This window comes from Lygodium microphyllum, chromosome 3 (assembly GCF_053477565.2).
Source record: "Lygodium microphyllum isolate KBCC chromosome 3, Lygodium_microphyllum_v1.1.10, whole genome shotgun sequence".
Taxonomy (NCBI): Eukaryota; Viridiplantae; Streptophyta; class Polypodiopsida; order Schizaeales; family Lygodiaceae; genus Lygodium; species Lygodium microphyllum.
The window spans coordinates 78089271-78114427 of NC_141137.1; the positions used below are offsets into that span (position 1 = coordinate 78089271).

The following is a 25157-nucleotide window of genomic DNA, read 5'->3' on the forward strand; positions in this document are numbered from 1 at the left end:
GCGTACCACACCTCCCAGTGGATGGGAGATGAAGGACTAGCATTGTTTGCATAGCAATGGCGTGGTTGCATGATGGATATTAACTGGTGGGCTGGTACCGATGTCCCTCCCTTGAGCATTATCTTTCAAGCCCCTCCACAGTGGAGAGCTCCGAGGGATGTGATCGAGTGGCCCCTGGCACAGGCGGCCCATTTCTACTAGTGCATAGAGTTCCGACTCTCAGCATGGCTGATAGATGCATTGATAGTACCACCTGGAACATCAATCACCCCTATGGTTTGGCCGAGGGCCACCATGGGGGATTGGAGTTCGCCGTCCAGACCGGCGACAAAGTGTACTTGCATGCCTCATAGTTTCTCCTCTTTATCAGCAGCCTCCACACCGAATAGATGCCTGTTCGGTCAGTCACAGGTTTTCCCATGAGCTTACACCTTGCATCCTGGAATGTGAATAACCTCCACTACAATGGGGCACGTGGTTCTAGGAAATTGATTGTTCGGCAGTAGCTGCAGCTTGCCCTTGCTGGACGGATCGACATCTTACTTCTATAGGAGCACAAGCTCACCCCCACCCAAGCCCAATGGGTAGGGAAGGTACTCCTAGGCAGCCCGTGCACTTACTGGGAGCATGCCATAGGTGCCCACGGAAGGAGTGGAGATGTATGCACCTCTATTGGTCCGAGTCTTATCGCTTGTGTACGAGACCACGGGACGATAGTGGCAGGGAAGGTGCTATGGATCAGATTGGATATTGGGGATTCGTGCCTTGGAGTCCTTAATATCTACGCCCCTAAGGAGGTTAGGACATGTAGCAGGTTCTGGGTGGAGATCACAGAAGGCCTCCCATGTCAGATGGGAGAGGATCGAGGTGCAGCTGAAGTGCAGTAGACAGTGTGAGAGTGAGAGACAGAGTTGAGCACGATACCCAATGCAATAGTACTGAATAGAGTGTTAGCTGAAAGTACAAATGATAACCCTTATACCTTAGGGTTATAAGGGGCTGTTCACACCCGAACACAGTAAGTGCCCGTAAGTGTGCACCACAAGCACATACAAAATAGTACACATAATCTGGGGGAAAAAACCTCTCCTACCGAGAGTAAAAAGTGCCCCAGTGTCCTAGTGATCACCCGCACACTCCCATATGAGCGTAGGCGTAAGTAAGGCGTGTGAGATACCCAACAAACCCCCCTGGAGTGAAGAGTGATCAAGTGTACAAGGATCATCCGCCACCAAAGGGCGTCAAATTCAAAGCATCGCGAAATGCTTCAAATGTGTCTCGTGGAAGAGCTTTGGTGAAGATGTCTGCCACATTGCTGGTGGTAGGACAGTAGACAAGGCTGATATCACCTGCATGTAGCCTCTCTCTGACAAAGTGGTAGTGAATCTCTATGTGTTTCGTGCGAGCATGAAACACAGGGTTCCGTGCCACTGCAATGGCACTCTGACTGTCAGTATATAAAGGAGTAGGCTCCGTAACAGATACATCCAAATCAGCAAGTAAGCGTCTAAGCCATACGCACTCAACTGCAGTAGTGAAGGCTGCCTTGTACTCAGCTTCACATGACGACGTGGCAACAGTGGATTGTTTCTTGCTAAGCCAAGAAATGCATGACGAGCCAAGAAAGAAACAATTGCCACTAGTGGAGTGACGAGTATCAAAATCACCAGCCCAATCAGAGTCACTGTAAGCATGTAACTGCAGTGGTCCCCCCTTGGCATAAAGCAATCCAAGAGCTCTAGTACCCTGCAAGTAACGAAACACACGCTTCACAGCTTGCCAATGCGACATACGAGGCTGATGCATGTACCTGCTCAAAACTGAAACGGCAAACTGTATGTCTGGCCGAGTGTGGCATAGATAGATGAGACATCCCACTGCTGGAGCATAAGTATGGATATCAAACAAATCACTGTCATCATGTAATGACAGTTTGAGCCCAGGTTCCATGGGTGTACAAACTGGCTTGCAATCCTGTAAGCCAAACTTCTCAAGAAGTTGCCCAATGTACCTTGACTGACATAATCCAATGCCTCTAGCATCATGTACAAACTGGATGCCCAAGTAATAGTGCAAAATACCCAAGTCAGACATGTCAAAAGTTTGCTGTAAATTATTTTTGAATGCTGAAATCTGATCAGCACGTGTTCCAGTGAGCAAAAGGTCGTCTACATATAGACACAAAATCAGCATGGATCCCCCCTCTTTATGTACATAAAGGGTAGACTCAGATGGGCTGTTTACAAACCCCTGACTAAGCAAGAAAGCATCTATTTTTGCGTACCAAGCTCGTGGAGCTTGTTTCAAACCATATAGAGCTTTTTTCAGCTTGCATACTAAATTTTCTGAGCCTTCAACTGCAAAACCAATGGGCTGCTGTACATACACTTCTTCCTGAAGTTCCCCATGTAAGAATGCAGTCTTTATATCCAGCTGATGCACTTTCCAACCAAAATGTGCAGCCAAGGCAATCATAGACCGAATGGTCGTCATACGGGAGGTAGGAGCAAAGGTCTCCTCATAGTCAATGCCCTTTTTCTGTGCGTAGCCTTTAGCTACCAGCCGTGCCTTGTACTTATCTATGGATCCATCTGCATTCCTTTTCAATTTGTAGACCCATTTCGTACCAATGGCACGCTTGCCAACTGGCAAAGACACCAAATCCCAAGTATGATTCTTATGAATAGAATCCAATTCAGCTTGCATGGCTGCCATCCAATGCACACTATGTCGTGCATCCTCAAAACATTCAGGCTCCTCATTATCATGAGTACATGCTGCCATAACAAACTCCATGGAATGTGCTGAATCATGCAGTCGAGTTTGCCTTCGAGTACGACCAGCCAAGGGTGTTTCCAAATGACTATCTCTCATAGTCTGCGTGTACCATCTAGGCACCTGTCTTGCTTCCTGACTGTGTACAAGTTCCTGCTGAATTTCAGTTTCAGCAATGTGCTGATTTACTGCATGTTCCATAGGAGCAGCTGGCTGAACATTAGGTTCATTTGCTGAAGTACCAGCTGAATCACCAAATGTGATGGGCAGCAGCCCTTCAAAGACATCACGGGCAGCCTGATATGTATCAAAACCAGCCAAGGATAATTCTGATTTTTCATCAAATACAACATCCCTGCTGACAAAAACCTTCTTGGTCACGGGATCATAGAGTCTGTAGCCTTTGCTTTCGCTGCTATATCCCATAAAGATGCATTTTACAGCCTTGTTGTCCAACTTCTTTCGAAGTACCTGTGGAATATGGGCATATGCAAGACACCCAAAAGTACGGAAGTGGCCAACAGAAGGTTTGCGGCTGTGCCAAGCCTCAAAAGGTGTGACGGTTTTCAAGGCCTTGGTAGGGCATCTGTTCAAAATGTGGCAAGCGCACATGACGGCTTCCATCCAAAAACTATGAGGCAAACTCTTTGCCTTCAGCATACATCTGGCCATCTCCATGAGTGACCGATTTTTCCTCTCTGCTACCCCATTCTGCTGTGGAGTATATGCAGTAGTGTACTGATGGATAATGCCCTTCTGCTGCAAATAAGAATTCAGCATAGAGGACATGTATTCCCCCCCTCGGTCCGAACGGAGAGTCTTAATCTTGCAACCAGACTGAGTTTCCACAAGTGCACTGAAAGCCAAAAATGCATCATACACTTCTGACTTCTTTTTCAAGCAGTAGACCCAGCACAAACGTGTAAAGTCATCAATAAATGTTACAAAATAGTAACAACCACCCAATGACTGTGTCTGCATGGGCCCACAAACATCCGAATGCACAAGCTGTAATCTGGCTGTTGCTCTAAAAGCAACATCACGGGGAAAAGAGAAACGATGCATTTTTCCCAAAATGCAACCCTCGCATAAATGCTCAGGAGGTCTCTCCAAGAGAGGTAATCCATCCAACATCTGAGTACGCTGTAATAGCATCAAGCTGCCATAGTTTACATGCCCCAAACGAGCATGCCATAACTCTGCCTCTAACATAGCAGGAGTAAGAGTGGATGTCAAATATGCAGACTGATCTACCGAAAGAGCATCCAACTCATATAACCCATGACACAGAGAACCTGTCAAGACCAATGTCATGTGTTCCTTGTCACGGACCATGCAACGGTCATCATCAAAGGTGACCTGCAAACCACAACGTGCCATAGAAGAAATGGAAAGCAGATTCTTCTTAATGCCAGGCACATACAAAGCATCCTGTAGGCGGAGAATAGAGCCATCAATGGCTGTAAGCTGAATCTCCCCAATACCACGAACAGGGTATGATGCATTATTAGCACACTGAACAGACTTCCCAACGGGAGGTGCACCAAGAGAAGCAAACAAATCTCTACGAGATGTGATATGCCGTGAAGCACCACTGTCAAAGAACCAAGTGTCAGCATCTTCTGTAGAGCTAAATGCTCTATCAGCCCAAGAGACATCATAACTGCAAGTGTAAAAACAATAGTCCCTGTCTGCAACAAAGAACGCGGACTCACTAGCAGTGGAAGGAGCTGCAGAAACAGACATCCCTGACTCCTTCTTCTTCTCTTTGGCGATGCGCTTCCTGCACTCAGTGATGTAGTGGCCAGGCTTCTTGCAGTAATGGCATTTTCCTTTCTTGGCTTGCGTGCCCCCCTGTTTCTGACTTGTCTGTGAAGTGTTACTACTACCAGAACTCTGCGAAGCATTTTTCCCTTGGCTGTTTTTACCCTTCTGCCTTGACATAAAAGCCTGCTCAGAGGCTATACCATCCACACCACTGTTCCGTCTAGTTTGTTCCTCCTCTAGAAGCAAACTGACAAGCTGAATGAAAGTGATGGGCTCTTTCGAAATCCTCATAGTGAGGTTCAAGGCAGTATGAAAAGCCAAGTAAGAGGGAGGCAGTGAATTCAATGTCGTAGAAAGCAGCTGCGCATCTGAGTAGTACTCATCCACATTCATGAGTTGCTCCCGCAAGTCCTGAATTTTGTTGAGATGATCCTGCATAGAATCACCCTCATTCATCTTTAGAGTCTCTAGCTCTTTCTTCAAGAAAGAGATGCGAGTCTCATTCTTTCCTGCAAACATCTGCTCCAATATCAACCAAGCTTCTTGTGAAGAAGCTGCTGAACGAATATGAGGAATGATAGAACGCTGAACTGCCAATGCAATCAGCGACATAGCCTGTGCATCCCGTGTATCCCAAGTTTTCTGAGCTGCAGTTCTTGGGGGAAGTGGCTGAGCGGGCTGAGATGGAGGGGGCTGAGGTTGCCCTCTTGCACGTCCTCCTGGAGGAGGAGTAGCGGGAGCCACAACTCCCGGTCGTGCTTCCTCTCCACTGACATAATCCCACAAATTTTTTGCCACTAATACATTCTTCATCATAAAAGACCAAAGGGAATAATTGTTCCCATCCAATCGGTCTTCCTTGGACACATAGGTGAATACATCTCCTCCCTGATTTGCCATTATTTCCCAAAAGGCAATAGAGCAATGTCAATGCAGTACGGGCTGGAAATCTGCAAATTTCCAGAAATTGCAGCAAACACAAGTCTGCAATTAATGTGCAAAGGGTACTCTGTCACAAAAACTGTCACTGATGCACGCTTCCCAAGGTGCAATTAGTGCTCAGCAGCACTAAAACATCAAAAGCCCCAAAATTTTCTGCCCAAAATTTCTGTCACAAATGTCTGTTACAAAAGCCCCAAAATGTGCATTCAATGTGTCACAGACAGACACAGCACGTTTTTCAATGCTGAAAACTGAACCTGCTGTTCAGCACGTTTCCCAATGCTGAACCTGAACCTGTTGCACGAACTCCTGTGTAATAGAAAAGTGTAGAATGTTACCTCTGCGTGTTGACGACGGGCACGATTCCCGAGGTAATGACTGCTGGGTACAGTCGGACTGACGCACAGGTACAGGCGTGCAGGTCCAGTGACACGCGCAGGCAGGACTGGGCGCGCGCTGGGCTGAGGAGGCGGCACCCAGGACTGGCTGGTGGAGACAGGTGGCGCGCTGGCAGCTGGAGCTGACGGCACAGGCTAGCTCAGCGCAGGGAGGCTGCGCAGGCAGACTGACAGGCGAAGGGGCACTCTGGGCAGACACAGGGCAGAGGACTCGCTGGGCAGGGGTGGCAGCACGCAGGTACAGGAGGCGCTCTGATTGTTGGAGCTGCACGCTGGGCAGAGGAGTCGTCTGGTGCTGCGCGCTGACGGACTGACAGGCGCAGGCAGGACTGGGCAGGAACAGGCGGCTGGGGCAGAATTGGCGGTGGCTGCAGACTGCAGACTGAAGACTGCTCTGAGCTGAGCTCTGATACCAAATGTCAGATGGGAGAGGATCGAGGTGCAGCTGAAGTGCAGTAGACAGTGTGAGAGTGAGAGACAGAGTTGAGCACGATACCCAATGCAATAGTACTGAATAGAGTGTTAGCTGAAAGTACAAATGATAACCCTTATACCTTAGGGTTATAAGGGGCTGTTCACACCCGAACACAGTAAGTGCCCGTAAGTGTGCACCACAAGCACATACAAAATAGTACACATAATCTGGGGGAAAAAACCTCTCCTACCGAGAGTAAAAAGTGCCCCAGTGTCCTAGTGATCACCCGCACACTCCCATATGAGCGTAGGCGTAAGTAAGGCGTGTGAGATACCCAACATCCCAGAGGTGGACTCTTGGATTGTTGAAGGAGATATCAACAACCTGGAGGCTTTGGAGGACCAACAGGGCAGAGGAAAAAACTACCAGGGTATGGCCGGGGAGGAGCAAAAGGCTTGGGAGGTCTTTCTACTGGCAGTAGAAGCACGCGATGCTTGGAGAGACCGTGCCTTCCACAAGAGGGAGAGGTCGCTGGACTTCTCTTGGAGATATAGGCGGCTAAGTGGAGTCCTGCTGGAGCGGTTGGACAGGTTTTATGTGGGAGAGTGGGGAGGCTCTCGGAGAGGCCAGATTGGGCAGTTGGCAGGCACCACGTTGTCTGATCATTGCCCGGTTCTCTTGACCCTAGATCCCCCAGCATCTGCCCTAGATACACGATCTTGTCGGATCCCTGACTCGATCTATAGGAGCGAGGAGGTGACGAGACAGATAGAGCAGATTTGGACTAGAGAGTAGGGCAGGAGGGACCAGATCGTAGAGGAGGTTGCAGAGGTCCTAGCTGAGTCGAGCAGAATCTGCCAAGAGGTAGCCATACAGGCCAGGCAACAGAGCTGCGAGGAGGAGAGAGCACTCCGGTGAGACTTGACAGCCACGCAAAGATTATTATAGGAGGCACCAGGGGATCCCACTCTCCATGCACAAAAGGTGCGCGCGCGAGCAGCCATTGCTAGCCTAGAGGGCAGGCGCTCAGAGTTCTCTTTTTGCACCTCAGTAGCTTTCTGGCGCGGAAAGGGGACATGATGTGCAGGGAGTTTTTCCACGTGCACCAGCCTCGCACCTCAGGAGAGTAGATACGCAGCCTCAGAGATCAGTATGGGAGGACCCGTTCTAGCCTAGACGAGGTGATGGAGATTGCCACTGACTACTAGAGTCGCCTCTTCCAGTAGGAGACAGCCTCAGCTAAAGGACATTGATGTAGACAGCAAGTTTGGGATTACATCCTGTCCCGCGACACAAAAGAGATGGGATGCAAGAAACTAGAGGAGGCTTTTCATACACAGGACGGGCAGAAATGCCCAGGAAAGGATGGCCTCTCTAAGGCTTTCTTCACTACCTTTTGGAAAGTGGTGAAGGACCCCCTACTGATGGCTTTTGAGGAGATTTTCACTTAAGGACAGATGCCAGAGAGTCTTTTCGCAAGCCTTATCAGTCTTCTCCCCAAAGGGGGAGACCGGTTGGAGCTTTCCCAGTGGAGACCGATCACCTTATTGTTAGTGGCCTATAAGGCACTGGCAAAGATGATTAGTAGGCGACTATGCCCCGTGCTTCCAGACATCATCCATGACACAGACAGGCTTTGTCCAGGATAGGAGCATCCTGGACAATATATTCACCTTCTTTGAGGCGACAGAGTGGGCCCAGCACAGTGAGTAGAGACTGGCCGCACTACTCTTGGATTTCGAGAAAGCTTATGACAGGGTGGACTGGGATTTCCTAGAGGGCACCATGGTGAGGTTGGATTTCCGCCAGGCTTGGATTCGCGGGGTCTCCGCCCTTTACAGATTGGCCACCAGCAGGGTTCCCATAGGCGAAAGGCGAGGGGAGGAGTTTCGGGTGGAGAGAACGGTTTGACAGGGCTGACCCCTGGCCCCATACCTGTTCCTTCTCTTTGCAGAGGCGATGTCTCACTTCCTCAGGTCACGTGCGAGCGGATTTTGTAGTCTCCGACTTCCAATAAGAGAGGAGACTGAGTTGCTAGACTTAGAGTATGCAGATGATACAACGCTCTACATAGAGGACGATGAGTTGATGGTGGAGAGAGTGAGGTTGGCTCTTCAGGTGTTCTGTTCTGCAGCAGGAGCAAAAATCAACTTGCGGAAGTTGGTTGGTTTCCTCACAGACCCGGACTCTAGCACGGAGTGGGGCGTCCACCTGGGATTTAGATGGGTGAGCAGAGGACAGACCGTTCGGTACTTAGGGTTCCAGGTGGGACTCGACATCACTGCTGCCGAGCAGTTTCTTCCAGTCCTCCATTCTATTCGGAGGAAGCTGAACTATTGGTGTACGGCTCGCGTCTCACTAGCCGGCTGAGCGTTGGTGGTTAACCAGATCCTCCTAGGGAAGGCCTGGTACATCACCTTGTGTTGGTGCTTCTCCTCTTGCTGCGTAATGCAGCTTCGCCGCCTGGTGCAAAATTTCCTTTGGTCTGGGTCAGACGGCTCCAGGGATTCCAGGGCCAAGGTTGCGTGGGCGACCATCATACGACATTGGTCAGAAGGAGGGCTTGGGATCATAGACCCAGAGTATCAGAGTATGGTCCTCTTGGGCAAGTTAGTTGTCCGTAGTGCCACAACGGGAGGGCAGACTTGGAAGGTCCTATTGCAGGAGGGTCTTTAGGACTATGGACCGAGGCTTGGCGATGAGTGGAAGCCTAAAATAAGCATGTTTTGGGGCTGTTCAAGTGGCTAAGAGCAATTCTTAGCACAACACGATTTCCACGAGTAGACGAGTTGGGTGAGCAAGAAGAAAGAGGATAAGGAAGGGGGATCATCAGCATTAAGAACTTGCCATCACAAACCGTGAATGGTTGTGTCATCATGAACCATGCCTTGCTCTTCCAAAAAGAACCGAGCAACAAACACCCGTGAGTGTCGATCAGTGCACATGGCACAAAAGAGAGACCATTAAAGAGCAACCATGTGAGTGTGTGCATCCAAAATAGCCCCACCACCAATACTTTAGGAGTGCAAGCATGGCTTTTAGAGATCCACGAGATACTTGCATGCAAAGTGTCCTTGTTTGTAGCATAAAGCAAATGTGTCTAGTAAGAACCCTCAAGGTGGAGGTAGTCCAAGGCAAAAGCAACAAAAAATACGTTAGTGTAGAAGCATGATGGACTATACCACTTAAAGGTGGACATGGAAAGTCAAGGCTTGCGATTTCCAATATAGAAACTTCACCTCCAATTCAGGGGGTAACCTAGATGCTACATAACATTTCTATGGTGGATCACCATCCCTTGCCATTGCAAAGAGACTGTAGATATGGTTTAGTATAGTTGATGAGGGAGGATTTGGTTGCATTAGTATGAAGATGAGAAGCTTGGTGAAAAAGCTTCCATACATCCAATACCTTGTGGAGGTTCTCTTATTATGCTTTGAGGATCATGAACATGTCATTTGCTAACAACTGGCCCACAAAATGTTCACCAAAGGGAAGAGAGAGACCAGTCATTTGTCTCGTGGCTACCAAATGAGAAAGCATGGAAGTCACCAGGGCAAAGAACAACGGGGCTCAAAGGGCAACCCTGTTTGATTGAGTGTACAAGAGTGAATGATTCAATGACCCCACCATTGAGCATGCCTGGCGAATAGGCATTTGTGCTAACTATGTGTATTAGATGGGACATGCATGAGCTCTACCACAAAAAACTAATCAAATAATCAAAAACCTTCTTGAGATCCAACGGACCAACACGACTTCTTGCTTGGAGTGCTTTGTATAGTCTATGGCAAGTTAAACATTCAGTACATTGTGCAAGACATTCCGGTCCTTCATAAATCCATGTTGATTAGAATGCACAAGGGCAGGGAGGTGCTTGTAGAGAGGATTAGCCATGAGTTTAAATATAATCTTATACATAGATTCCATCAAAGAAATTGGCTGTCAATGTTTTTGCATTGAGGGTGACTACACTTTCGAAATGAGCTTAATGATTCCCACCTTTCATGAGGCAATCATAATTCTAGTCTCCTAGACTTGTTGGCACATGGCTGCCAAAGGTTTGCTGGGAGTGGCAACATGTGCTTCAAAAAACTCATTAGTCAAGCCATCTCATCTTGGACTTTTGTCCTTGGGTAGATGCAACAAAATATCCATGACCTCTCCCTTAGAGATATCTTTGTCCAAATCATCATGCATATCTAGCGAAACTTGATCCTTGACCAGGTCATAAAAAGCCGAATGGGCTTCTACTGGTCTAGTGAGTAGGAGACAAAGTACCAAGAAGGTCAAGTAAGTATTCTCTACATATGTGCACAATGGATTGCGGATCCGTAACAATCGAGCATATGCATGTTGGAGACATACCATATTCTCTCGACTAGGAGAGGCATGCAAGCCTCGAAAAAATTTACGCGATTGACATGAAGCGTCTTGGAAATTCCTAGTTGAGCTTTGCAATGTGGCTTGCTGATATGATTGCAACTAGAATTGCTGAATGAGATTTGTCAGAGTTGTCGCCAATGGTAGTAGGAATGGATCTTTGAGAGAATCAATTAGCAAGGAGTGGACCAATGTTAGCAATGCTTCAGTAGCGTGCTACCAGTCTTGTCTGCAAAGAGAAGCATGATGGATACCATAATGCCTGGCAACCCTTTGTACGTTATGGAGCAATTGCTCAAAAGAATCACCACTCCCTGTGGGAAAATCAAGTAAAGACGTGTCAACTAGCTGCTCCATATAACCATTAAAGATTGGCTGCTTCAGATAAGATGAATTAAAACGTAATGAGAGCCTTTCCAAGAATGGCACAAGCATGTCAAACTGCAAAGGGAAGTGATCCCGACAAAATATATTGTTTCAACACTTGGATGTCTAGAATCTTTGGCAAGAAAACATCATTGTGCATAACATACATGTGGTCCAAGCGGGACCATATGGCAAAGTATTATGCTGATTGAAAGGTAAAGCTTGAATCTGATGGGTGGAGCCAAGAGCAAATGCCCTACCTCAAAACAACCATTTCAGAATCATGACACACACGGCTCTCAGATACATCCATCATGGAGTACTCAGAGGTAGACTGCGAATGATGAACACACATATTGAAATCTCCCATCAATACTCCTGGTTTACAAAGAGACAAACAAGCTGCCAGCCAGCCAATCCCACAAATCTTGTCGAGACGAAGAGTCATTTGGTGCATAGAGGCCTACCAACCATTGTACCTCCCCTTCAAATAGAATTTCAACAACCAGAAAGTGGCCAAGGACGTCATTCTTGACAAGGACCAGCTGAAACTTGCTATGTATGATCATGAGCACATTTGAATAGTGTTGAGATGAGCCCCTTGCATAGAACAAACGAAACCCATGGCAATCCATGACTTTGCTGGCTTCATTATGATTTTAATGCTCAAGAGTACATAATGCATCCCATTGATTATCATGCAAAATGTGCCACATATCATGTTGCTTGCTACATGAACAAATGCCATGCACATTCCAAGTGGTGAGCTTCATATATCATGATGAAAGGATTTCAATATCGAGGCTGATTTTGCCTTTGACTGCACATTTGCAACATAAATAACAAGAGTGCCGTCATCTAGAAAGTCAGCCAATATTGCAATTACTTTACCATGGGGATCAAAAGCAAGCCGTGCAAGTGGGTCCCTTGAAGGAACACAGGTGGGTCCCTTGAACGATCAGCAAAGGCCTTCGAAGTAGAAGATTTTTGAGGGCCCATCAAAACTCTAGCATTAGAAATAGGTACAGACAATGTTTTATCTTTGCGATGCACATAAGTGAATAAGGGATCTTCTAAAGTGCTAGGCATAGCTGCTGTCGAGCACATATTAAACTTTTTGTTTCATGTGGCAAGGACATCTACCCAATCCTGATCACAGGAATCCAAAGGTTGTATAGGTTGTTTCCCTTTATCTAAAATAGGGTGCATCGGAGCCTCATTTGGTTGAGGGACATCATCCATAAAAGCATCATGGACTAGCAAAGCCAAGCCCCCACCCAAACATTCGACCATGAAATGCCCCAATCATGCACAAGAAAAACAATGCCTTGCAAAGGTTTCCCAGTTCAAACAATAGTGCAACGAAAGAATCCCAAGACAATTTAAGTGCCCCCAGTTGGGTCTTTTGCACGTGGTGTTCCACAACATGCACATGTGGTTGTAGTTGGTAGCCCTCAAGCTAGGTGGAACCAAAACCATGCCAATTACCTCCATAGCATCCTTAAGTAAAGGCTAGTAGACTACAAGACAACATTCGACTTCAACCCATACCGAGAATTCTTGCTATAGCAATCATTGGAAGTCCGCCAACAGTCACCAAGCCACTACATACACTAGGCGTTTATCAAAGAACAATGGAAGTCTGGCTAGAAGATAATCTTGAGTTCTTGTTCATTTGAGCATTATCTCATAGAGTCCTCATGGGCGGCCAACAAGGATTTCCTCTACACAATCACCTTGAAAAATGGAATTTAGCCATTGGTGGATCCAGGAGAGCACCAAAATCTTGGTGATGAAAAAGAGAATGACCCCTCTTTCATAGACTGCTGAAAAAGAACGCAATATAGTCTTAGTATCCATGGTAGCATCCAAAACATACTCTTTGTCTTGGGCTGAAAAGGATTCCTTCTTGTGTTGAACATATTCACCCAATAGCATACTGGCAAGTTCCAAAAGAGGTTCCCATTCCATGTCTTGGGACTCCTCAACAACAGAAGTCATGTGTGCATAAGAACGAGCACCATGCTTGAATTGTGGAGGGGCTTGAGAATCTGCCATTACATCATCATGGGTGTCTTCACTACATTCCATCATTGCATCCGAGACATGTTTATTGTGTTTAACGGGGTGTTGCACATCACGGTCGGGGTGGATATCGGAAGGTGGGGCAACATCTCTATACAAGGAACCCTTTCTTCCCACTCTTCATTGTTTGAATCAGGCCCCAAGGAATCTACCACACTTGGTCTATGAAGATTGTTGTCATGAGAATTTTGGCCTAAGCTATCAAAGTGGATGACTACCCGTACCTTGCAAAGTTTTATGCTCTACCTACAGGACACGAGGAGACATGCTTATGGGAGAGTTTATTCAATGCACTGACTTAGTTTCCAAGAAGTTTACAGTGTTGGGAAGTCGACTACATGCCAAAGTTAGGAGGACTTGATAAGTCATGGTCTACATGTGGCATAGTGTATGACTTAGGGGGAAACTTAGGGAGCAAAGGAGAAAAGGAAGTGATGAAGATCAAATGTGGACAGAGGAAGGAAGATACCAGCAATTTTTTGGCACACTCTCAGCTGATCTGGACTGCATCAATTGTGGTTGGGAAAGGGAGAGATATGGCATGCAATACTCAAGAGGAAGGAAAGTGGTCTCCATCAGCTATGAACCTTGGCAAGAAAGGAGAGTTCTTTATCTTCATTTGGCTGTCCTAAACAGGGAATAACAGGGTATACAGTAGGGCAACTTACTTTCCACAGGGATTTTGCCCTCTTTTATTGGCTCCAGGGTCATGTTTGCAAAGGATCTCCCTCTCTAGCATAGGGGGATGCTTTGTACTCGTCAAAGGCATAGTCTTGAGAGGTTTGGAGCAGCATATGAGCCTTTTCTACTACTATAACACACAGTAAAAGCAGAGCTCAAGTACAAAAATAAGGCCGCTACAGTTTTTTTACTTGCCACAGACAGTTTTAAGAGATTTTGGAGCAGCTAGCATTTTAGTGCTACTGTAATACACAGTAAAAAAAGGGCTGCAGTACAAAAATAAGGCCCATACAGGGTTTTCTTTGTCATTATCCATCTCTCTCAATTAATATTGCTTCAAGGTGATAGGATTGACCTTTCCCCATCAAGATTCATGCACTTGTATAGAGGTTTGATGCTTTTGCCTATCACTTAGGCCTATGTACAAACTTGAGTTGATCAGTTGTCTCAGCAAGGGTTGAATCGATCTTGCACTGTTGTACTTGACAGTAATACAAATGCTTAGCTTCAGATTCATTTGGTGTGAAAATTGTTTCGTCTTTCTTTTTTCTTCTTCTCTTTAACCTCTACTTTGTGTACCCTTGTTTCTGAAACCCCCGTGGTTCCAGCCTTCATTCCTTTATCCCTTGACATTAGCTATCTGAGGGGTGCAAGATGGGAGATACATCATGATTGGGTTCAAGTGATGCTATTCAGTAATTGATGCAAAGTATGAATATGATTTTGCAGGCACAACAACAGCAACAACGGATGCATGCTTCTACAAAATTAGAGTCAACAATGGTTAAAGCTTTACAAGCTGTAGAGCATGCATTTGTATGCACTAAAGATGGAATTCTATGGGGTGGCTTGGTTTGCATGGAGCAAATATTCTGTGCGAATCACTATGCAAGAATTAAAGGCACAGATTACAGAATTGTATCTACAATATGCTGATTGGCATATGTTTAAGAAGGCATTAAGAGAAGAGTTTTACATAGAAGATGCCAAATTGGTTACTCATAGAATGTTTCAAGAGTGGGTCATGAAGCCAAGTAAAGAACTCGTAGCTATGAAATTGTTACGAGAGTTTAAAAGTAGATCTGAGTAGTTGGATATTGTAGAGTAGTAGACTCTTTTAAGTCCTAGAAAAATTAGATTTTTTTGCAAGTTGCAGATCCTGCTTTACAAGAGAAGTTGGATGATCTATTGGAAGATCAATCTATTGAAATGTGACTTAAGATTGAATGGCGACGTATCAAAGATGCTGTAAATGCATTTGTCAAGAAGCACCGAAGAAGGGAAAGATTGCATAATGGGACTTTGTCTACTGTTTTTTGCAAGACTGTTGAAATTGGTAGTTAAGTCACCTGTATTTGTGGCTGTTCTGAAGGCTGGACCTATTGTTTTGATAGTAAAAGAGGATGTTATGGATGAGTTGGTGAAAGGAATGCACGACCTACAATTGAAGGTTGCATAGTTGGATGTGAAAGGGTGGGCAACAACCCCTAAGGTTCTGTGTGAGGGCTTTGTGCATATATGTATGTGGTGTGCCAACCCTTAGTATATATGCACAAGACAAATGATGTAGTGATTGAAAATCCAGTTATTTGCAGCAACACTCATATGGGAGTTAGGAAAATGTAACATACTAATGATGAGGCTTTGAGATTTATCCCTAGAAGTCATTACATGTAGAACCATTGGGCATGGGTTGTAGCACAAATTGTGGTTAAGGTTGGGGAGCATGAGACTCTTGTGTTGCTTTGCTTGACCACGGATTGGAAATTAATGTAATGGTTTGTAGTTTGTATGAAAATGGTGCATGGCCAATTGACAAAGATTGTGGTTGGAGGATGTGGGCTACAAATAACTACTCAGGAGATCTATATGCTACATGTGCTAATGTTAAGATAGCTATTGGGAATATACAAGATGAACTCTATTAGTTATTGAGGAAAGGGCAAAAGGTGCAGTGGGGTCAAAAGCACACTAAAGCTATGAAGAAATTAAAGAGACTATTGAAGTCAACACCGACATTGAGGAAGGCTGATTATTCAAAAGGGAAGCCTATAATCATCACAATGGATACAAGCATGATTGATATTGGGTGGGTGATTAGGCAAGATGATGATGAAGGGAAGAGATATGCTATCAGGTTTGGTGCAAAAGTCTAGAATAAAAGGCAACAAAGATACCCACAAGTGAAGAGAGAGCTTTGGGGAATTATAACAGCCCTCAAATGTGACAAAGAATACTTTATAGGTGCTTGATCGTTGAAGCGTATTGCTTGCCATTATCGGGCATGATTACAAGTTGTGAAACACTGGATATTGCCATGTTAAGGTAGATAACTTATATTAAGTCACTAAACCTTGAATTACAGCACATTACAGGGGGGAATAATCTAGTTGCAGACATGTTATCAAGAGCACGCTTTGAGGATGAAGGTGGGATGATGGATACTGAAGAAGAGGATGAATTTCTTGCTGAAAATGATTGTATTATTGCTAAGGCTGAATTTGGCAGCTGCTGTAATTGCAGGCACAACTCTCATTAATATAGGGACAGCATTCAATACCGCAAGGACAACAGCTGAACTGATAGGGAAAAATGCTATAATAGTGAATATAGCAATAGATAATGTGGGTATAGTGATAGCTAAAGCTTGGACATCAAAGAAAAAGCACTTTGGGGGGTATGTGACAGCTTTAGAGGTGTTTTTGGAAGACTCATATGTAGGGGACAGGCTAAATATAGGGCAATACCTCAGCACACTGTCAAAGAAAGAACAATTTTTCTGAAGATGAGTACAAGAGGATTAAAAGAAAGAAATGGGTTTTTTTAAAAAGATAGGTATCTTTGGAAGCATGTGAAGGAGAAGAAAGGGGTTCCATTGCAAGCCCTTGGTGATAGAGCTACATAGGTAAAAGTAACGCATGATTTTCATGAGAGTCTGTGGGCTGGCCATAGAGGTATTTGGGGCACCTTTGAAAAGATTAAGGCAAGATATTGGTGGAATGGATGTATTGGGATATTGCACGCTTCGTTGAATTATAAACTACTTGTCAATTGTACTCAGCAGTGAAACATAGAGATGGATTGTAGTCAACTTATCCCTTGTCTATTCATTATAAATTGGAGGTGGATTTGGTAACTATGCCTACAAGTATGTGGCAAAAGAGATATCTCATGTTTACGTTGAAAAATCAGGTGGAAGGGAGAGCTCTTAGTACGAAGACAACACAGGTTGTATGCACTTTTCTTTTGGAAGAGGTCTTTTGTTGTTATGGTTGTGTGGAAAAATTTACAGTTGACAAAGGAGAATTGGATACAGATGAGGCTCATAGATTCTTTACTTAGTTGAAAATTAAACTTGCATTGATTTCAGCCTATAATCGGGAGGGTAATGGAAAGAGTGAGTGGGGGCTCCTATCTACCATTAAAGCACTAGCAAATTCATATAGAGGAAGTATGAAGAAGTGGCCTCAATTGTTACCGTATGCCTTATGGGCTGACGAGATGATGCATAGTGCAGTGATTGGATACATGCTTGCTGAATTAATGTATGGACAGCAATTTTATGGGCTGACAAGATGATGGATAGTGCAGTGACTGGATACATGCTTGCGGAATTAATGTATGGACAGCAACCTATCATGCCTATTGAACAAGTGGTTGCTACTTGGAACATGTTGCCTTGGGAGAAGGGGCTGAACAGAGAGAAACTGCTGGCTCTACGCATGAGATAACTAGAGAGGGGACCTGAAGACATTGAGACAATAATGCAAAGATTGCAGGCATCACGGCTTCAAAATAAGAAAAGGTTTGATAAGAGGCATACGCTCAGGCCAAGGGTGATAAAGGAAGGCGATTATGACAGAAATTTAAAAAATTAGCATAGCACTATTCAACAGATCTCTAAACAGTGGTTTGGTCCACATGTGGTGAAACATGTATACAACAATGATACCTATTCACTCTGTGAATTGGATGGGACAGCATTTAGGATTTCTATTGCATGGAAGTGGATCAAGGTCTTCAAGAGACATGTGGCTGATGCATATGAGATAGAGGAGCTGGAGACAGGTACTATACATGATAGTGTTGAAGAGGAGGATGAAGATGATATTGAGGTGGAAGATGAGGGCTTTGAACCTACTGAAGATCGAGAGTTGGAGGATGTGCAGGTTTGGAGGGGGTGGATGCCATAAAAATTTTGGCCTAAGTTGTGAAAGTGGATGACTACCCATGCCTTGCAGAGTTTCATGCTCTACCTACAGGACATTAGGAGACAGGCTTATGGGAGAGTTTATTTAATGCACTAACTTAGTTTCCAAGAAGTCTTAAGTGTTGGGAAATTGACTATGTGCCTAAGTCAAGAGGACTTGAGAAATCATGGTTTACATGTGGCATAGTGTATGACTTAGGGGGAAACATAGGGAGCAAAGGAAAAAAGGAGGTGATGAAGATTAAACCTGCGGAGAGGAAGAAAGATGCCAGTGCATTTTTCGGCACATTCTAGGCTGATCTGGACTGCATCAATCGTGGCTGGGAAAGGGAGACATATCGTATCTAACACTCAAGAGGAAGGAAAGTGGTCTCCGTCAGCCAGCAGGGTGTCTTGCATCTTAACAAGGAGAGAGTTCTTTGTCTTCATCTGCCTGTCCTGAACAGGGAATAATGGGGTATACAGTAGGGCAGGTTGCTGTCCACAGGGATTTGCCTTCTTCTATTGGCTCTAGGGTTATCTTTGCAAAGGATTTCACTCTCTACCATAGGGGGATGCTTTGTACTTGTCAATAGTCTTGAGAGGTTTTGGAGCAGCATATGAGCCTTTTAGTGCTACTTTAATACAGTAAAAACAGAGCTGAAGTACAAAAATAAGGCCCATATAGGGTTTTCTTCACCTTCAACCAAGTCTACTAATTGGAATTGCTTTTGGGTGGATAGGGAAATGCTTTGTACTTGTCAAAGATATAGGTTTGAGAGATTTTGGAGCATCTTAAGAGCATTTTAGAGTGCTACTATAACACACAGTAGAAAAAGAGCTGAAGTACAAAAATAAGGCTCCTACAAGGTTTTCTTTGTCTTTATCCATTTCTAATAATTGATATTGCTTTAGGGTGATGGGATTGATCTTTCCCCATCAAGATTCATGCACATGTATAGAAAGTTGATGCTTTTGCTTATCACTTAGGCCTATTTACAATAGGCTTCTGATCTTTTCTTATTCAGGGTCAAGGTTTATGTTGGACCGTTGATTTTGAGTTGATCAATTATCTTAGCAGGGGTTGGATTGATTGTGCTTTGTTGTACTTGACAATAATACAAAGGCTTGGCTTCAAATTCATTGGGTGTATGGATTGTTTTATCTATCTTTCTTTCTTCTTCTACTCTTTAACCTCTACTCTTTGCACCCTTATTTTTGAAACCCCCGTGGTTCCATCGGTTTTTAGCTGTTGTCCATTGTACCTCTTCCACATGTTGGAATATGTAAACCTTCTTGCACTTTATCGCCTTGTAGATGACACTGTAAATCTATGTGCAAAGCCTAGTATTTTGAGATGAACACCATAGGTCAACAATATTTCAAAGCTGTTTGTTGTGTTCTATCCAAGTGCACTTGTATATGGGCATAGTCTATCTATTGAGATGGCAAGCTCAATATGTGCGGATATTGATGATGGAACACCTGGTTAGAGAGGTTCCCACGTGTACACTTCACACATCAGTGGTCATTATGATCCTCACATGGCTATTGACTTATCACTTATTATGTTTGGTTTGTTACATCTATCTACAACTAGCATAGTTATAGCGCTAGTCAATTAGTATAGTCAATTATGCACTATTTGACTTAGTATGCAACTTTCCTTTATATTGTATCTTATCTATACTTTGTGTACATTGTATTGTGTAAGAAAGAAGAAAGAAAAAACTAGCAAGAAAACGTTTTGGCCTCTATGTCTCTTCTCCTATCCTTGAGTGAGCTTCCTCTTTTGGGTATAGTATGTATTTGGTGCAGTAGCTCAAGCAAGTCTTCCCACCACACAATTTGTGACAATATGATGCATAGATACTCTAATGCATACCTTGTGGCACACCAACTTTCTACAATCTTTGCATGAAACATGCTCGAGGTACCATATCGAATGCCTTATGGAAGTCTACAAAGCAACAATAGATCTTGCGTGGTGTTCGTCCTTCCTCAATAATCATTGAGCGTGAGGATGCGATCTGATGTGGTGCATCCACGTCTAAAACCAGCCTATCCTTGTGCTCTTCTATCCTTCCTCTCAATCCATGCAGTAAGCTCGTGTTCCAATGTGGATCTGTATATTTTGGCCAATGTGTGGCCAACTATGATGATCTTATAGTTGTTAGGGATCAAAGGATCACCACTTTTAAATAGTGGAACTATGGTATGGTCTGTCTGAATCTCAGGGAATCCCTCGCAAACAGCCCTATTGAACATTTGTGTCAGTATGGTTGCTAGTATGTCACATGTATGTGAGAAGTGCTCTGCTACTAGACCATCCTCATCCTATGCCTTTCCATTCTAGAATCTAACAAATTTCCTTTCTAACCATCTTATTGCTGAAAAATGCCCACTGTTTTGGCCTGCAGGCCTATGGAAGCTAGCCTGGTGTGGCTGGTGGGAGCATGGGATGCAAGATACATGTGGATCAAAGTGAGTACTCATAGGACCAGAGACATGCATTGTCATATGTTATTTCTCACTGGCATATTCCACATATGCCTTCTAGGGAAACTCACCCTACATGCCATTCTACAATAATATCCTACAATTCTCTGGTCTATGTGACATCCTACTGGTGGGGAACTTTAATACAGGGAGGTTGTTAGCAAGTTGCCATCTACATCGGTAATGAAACTATGTAGGAGGAACTCCCTGCAGATGAACTGGGTTTGCAGGACACCATCCATGACATAGATGATATCACTAAGTAGCGGAGGCCTGCATTTACAGGGAGATGATAGTGACTTGTGAATAGTAGCTTGGCTTATAGTAAAGGGCCAGATGCAACCTGTCCAAAGGTTTAAGGAAATGTTCCAGAGCCCAACAAGATATTCTGGTTAATTTTCAGTAATGATATAGTCACTTCCGCACACTGATAAGATGTATCACATGGGCGATACAATGAATTTACTTATGCATACTCATATTAATACTCAAAGTATGCAAAATGCATGATTGATCACCTTGAAGTGAACTATGCAGGACCTTAAATTGATATACAGGGAACAAGCACCAACTGCTTTCCAAATGTTTGCAAATGTTGGTAGGGCAATTATATATCCATATGACCAAAAAAAGAGTGATATTAGGAAGACGAACCGTGCTAAAGTATGGCATTATCTCAGACATTTAACTGTGCTTGGAAGATTGATAGGTATTTGACTTACTCTTTCATTAATTGGATGATAGACATTCCATAAGGGTCTGCATTGCGCCTATATTGAGCAAAATTCTGGCAGGTGATCATACAATTGAATTTGACATTGATCAGACCCCGAAAACTTTTGGCTTTCCCAGGAGAATACTGAATGCTACTTTTGAATCCTTGTTTGATCTCTGTTTGAAACCAATTTAATAGATACAACATTTGAGAAATCAAACTGATAAACATTAAAGATTAAAGACTAAAGCACAAGAGTAGACTGTATTACCTTCCTCAGATACTGTATCCATGAAGGCTTGCAGCTGAAGTGCTTGCTGATAATACATCATACCCCTCACTGAGAACAGCGAGTTTAGTCTAGAAAGATATCTGGTAACACGGTGAAAGTTTGCAATCTGCATTAGAGTCCAGATTCAATTTCAATGTTACCTGTTCTTGCAAGAGTTTGTGATCGAAAAGAAGCCCATTTGCAAATGAGGTCCCTATCTGTATGTTTAGGTCCATCTTGAAACATTCTTTTTGTCCATTCATTTGCTTGAAAGGAACATTTAGTGCGTTCCAAGAAGTTTTGCCATTCATCTGCTTGTTCAGGCATGTGGACATCATATTCATGTAAATGTATTTCACATTCAACAGTTTATCATTTTGATTACCTGGATATATTTTTTGGAGGTATGCAAGAACTGAGAGCCCATCTTCAATTTCCTCTGACAAGAGCTCTTGTGAATACATTGTTTCTTCCTCATTATGAGAGATGAGAACACTGTAAAGTTTCAAAGAATTAAAGAGTTAAAAACAGTGTTATGTGTATTTACTTCGAAGCTTTCAAGACTATTATCAAGTGAAACCTGAAAGAGAGCATCTTTTGAACTTTAGGAGGAGCAGGCATCTTCATAAACAGAGAATTTGCAAAAAATATTAGTCGCTGCCTAGCTTCAGAATTAGAGGGTATTGCTGACGCCTCTGAAGTTAAAAGAAAATGGAGCCGTTTAATCTGTGAAAACCATCAAACATCAGGTGTCTTCTCAATGGATAGAGTTGCCCAAATACTCAGCTATCATTTCAGAGACCTTCTCATTTAAAGGAACTCCTTGTAAGTCTCCATCAAGGTCCTTTAGTCTCTGAAACAGTAGCAAATGTGTCTGACAAGTCTTGTCTGTTTTTGAACAGCATGCTTGGCCTGTTTCCAAAGTTTCTATTGCACCGAGAACAGCTTCAAGCCTTGAAAAGTCATTCCCACCTGGTTGCAAGCTGCATAAATAGTTTTTCATGCTTCCCTTAGAGAACATGGTGATGAGAAAAGGCCATTTTCATACGACTTTCTTGGTCTACAGATGTTAACTTTTAACTTTTGACAGTGAGAATGAGGTGAAAATCTAGCTCACAAGTCATCCCGCCTTAGGCCTCTGATGTACAACTCAAGCATATCCTGAATAAGGAATGTTGCATATCTTTTCCCCCTTTTCCATTCATCTCTTCTCACCTAGAACAAAAGAAAACAGTTACAAAACACAAAAGTGCTTGTACAAAGAAACCAAATTCTGTGATAGCTTACCAGTAAGTCCACAAGCTGTAAAGCTTTTTCATACAATAATGACAAAGAGTTTATATGTAAAAATTTAGTGAACATCTGATTTGAAATACTCATTTCCACTTCTTCTACAAGTGCTTCTATGATTCTGCAAAAACGAATCAATAGTCAAATCAATGATATCTATGTAAACCTAAGTATAGTGCAACAAATACTCCTAAAAGAACATACCATCCACTTACAGTATCTCATTTTCGGCCACTAGTGACTTCAAAATATGAATAAATAGATCATAGCCTTCTTTAACAGCAGATATTATGTAGCCATCAGCAGCAAGAAGTTCTGTGAAATCGTTGTCATTCATAGTCTCTGGAGCCTCTTTTGCTATGTGAATTGCCTCATGTATCTGCAGGCATAGGATAGTGCAAACCATAAAAATGAAGCTCAGAAAAAGGTACTGAAAACCTTGAGCTGAAGTTAGGAAGATCATTTGAATTTTCTTCACCTGTCACTATTTTAGACAAAAGGGTTGCAGAGCATCTACATTCCTAAGCTTTCTAGACAGGATATAGGATTTCCTGTGTAAAATGTGCAAAAATGATGTATATGAACTAGCTGAAGGAATGATGCAGCTTTCTTTTGTTAAATTTCTGGCATAGAAAAGCAAGGTGCTGCTAAAAGGCATGCCTAGGGTACATGGACATGTATCCAGATACCTATGCACTCAGCTACCAAGAGAAGCAGGTGCTGCTAAGGTGTGCCTAGGGTCCCATGTAGCCATATATTCAAGTATCCGTGTTCTCATATGAAACTCGCTCCGAATGACTGGGACGAACTGATTATGCAATCAAGCACATGATAGAAACAAGTCTGGCTAATACAAAAATGTAGCAGTGGTAGCATTGATGGCAAATGCTGCAAAACACAAGCAGTAGGACAATTGGGAGTTGGTGGCAACTTGGCAGTGGGATAACTGCAAAACTTAGCAGTTTTCTGACCTTGTGGGCAGCAAACTGACATGCAATGCTGGGAAAAACTGTTAACTGTGCTGAAAATTCAGCTGTATAGTAACTCTGCTGAGGGCAACACTGGGCAGAATTGATTAACAAGCAGGTGATGCAAGGCTGAGTCAAAACACAGCAGTCATGAGCATGGGCTGAGCCCCAAACTGCCATGCTTTAACTGGGACAACAAGCATGAGCAGAGAGCCACACACTTGGAGACTTCAGCACTCACATACATCAGAGTCAAATCAGACCTAGCTAAACAAGGGACTGTCTACTTATACACTCACTTCCGATTGACTCCTGTTTTTGCAACTACTGCAATAAGCTCGAAGAGGGTTTTCAATTTGTCAATTTGCCTTTTGACATTGGTTTTCGAGCTGCACCACTCCCAAGTATATTGACTTGTAGGTGTGCTGTGGGGACTTCAGCTCTGCATGGCCACACGCAAGTCCAAGTTGCAGAGAGAGAATGCAAAAAGGAAGAGAGAGAACACAAAAAGGAAGAGAGAGCATGCATAAAGGAGGAGAGAGGTTTTATGGACCAATCTCCAATTGAAAACTCCTGTGTACTCCAGCAAGTTCATGGAATACCCTCATTTTTAGAGGGTACTCTATTGACTCTCAAGATGCTGACACACAGGTTGCAGTAGTTGGAGTGTGCCAGCCACACGTTCTGTAACCTATACTCCATGGACTTGTGCAAGTAGAATTTACCTGCAGGTGGCCTAGCTGTTATATCTCTTTTGTATAAAAGTATGGCTAAATAATGTATCGTTTCTTTCATGTTCTATAAGGTTGCATGGTAACGTTTTGAGATGCTAGGTTTTCCACATCTTACACTTTGCAACACTAGGTCTCCACCAGTCATAATGCATTTGGAGTGTGGTAAAGCACTCAACATCCATGGTAGGGATTGTGTCTTGATAGAATAAAATATTAGACCCACGTTTGAAGCATGGCTCTTGTTTTCATCCCTGCAATATGTTGCACTTCCTAGATATCCACCAGTCATAACATGTGGTAAAGCACTCAACATCCATACTAGGGATCGTGTCTGGGTAGGATAAAGTAATAGACCCATATTTGGGGCATGGCTAACATATTTGGAGTGTGGTAAAGCACTCAACATCCATAGTAGGGATCAGGTCTGGGTAGGATAAAATATTAGACCCTCGTTTGAAGTATGGCTCTTGTTTTCATCTCTGCAATACGTTGCTCTTCCTCCTGCGATCTATTCTGATTTTCTTCACAGGCCTTAATGTACCTGTCAAATTCATTCTCAGGTCTTGTGTCCCCTGCATCTGCAAAACTTCCTAGTCCTCATTGACTATTCAGGGCAATCAACCTTCCATCCATTCTGACGGCTTCCAAGCTGGTTAACTACAATTGTCACAATCAACTG

The 25157-nt window shown here is 43.8% G+C and overlaps 1 protein-coding gene and 1 non-coding gene across 3 annotated transcripts in view; both read right to left on the reverse strand.

Moving 5' to 3' along the window:
* LOC148038534 (callose synthase 3-like) overlaps nucleotides 1-25157 on the reverse strand; it is a 169105-nt gene that overhangs the window by 57519 nt on the left and 86429 nt on the right. For both annotated transcript variants that reach the window (XM_087673168.1, XM_087673176.1), the window contains 9 exons: nucleotides 22992-23155; nucleotides 22774-22897; nucleotides 22604-22701; nucleotides 22289-22469; nucleotides 22067-22212; nucleotides 21872-21981; nucleotides 21648-21797; nucleotides 21487-21555; nucleotides 21223-21391 (listed from right to left, as the gene is read on the reverse strand). In XM_087673168.1, coding sequence (XP_087529294.1) covers nucleotides 21223-21391; nucleotides 21487-21555; nucleotides 21648-21797; nucleotides 21872-21981; nucleotides 22067-22212; nucleotides 22289-22469; nucleotides 22604-22701; nucleotides 22774-22897; nucleotides 22992-23155 — 1211 coding nt within the window. The remainder of the gene's footprint in view (nucleotides 1-21222; nucleotides 21392-21486; nucleotides 21556-21647; nucleotides 21798-21871; nucleotides 21982-22066; nucleotides 22213-22288; nucleotides 22470-22603; nucleotides 22702-22773; nucleotides 22898-22991; nucleotides 23156-25157) is intronic.
* LOC148038535 (small nucleolar RNA J33) lies at nucleotides 21478-21558 on the reverse strand. Its single transcript, XR_015690468.1, has one exon. It is a non-coding gene; the product is annotated as a small nucleolar RNA J33 (small nucleolar RNA).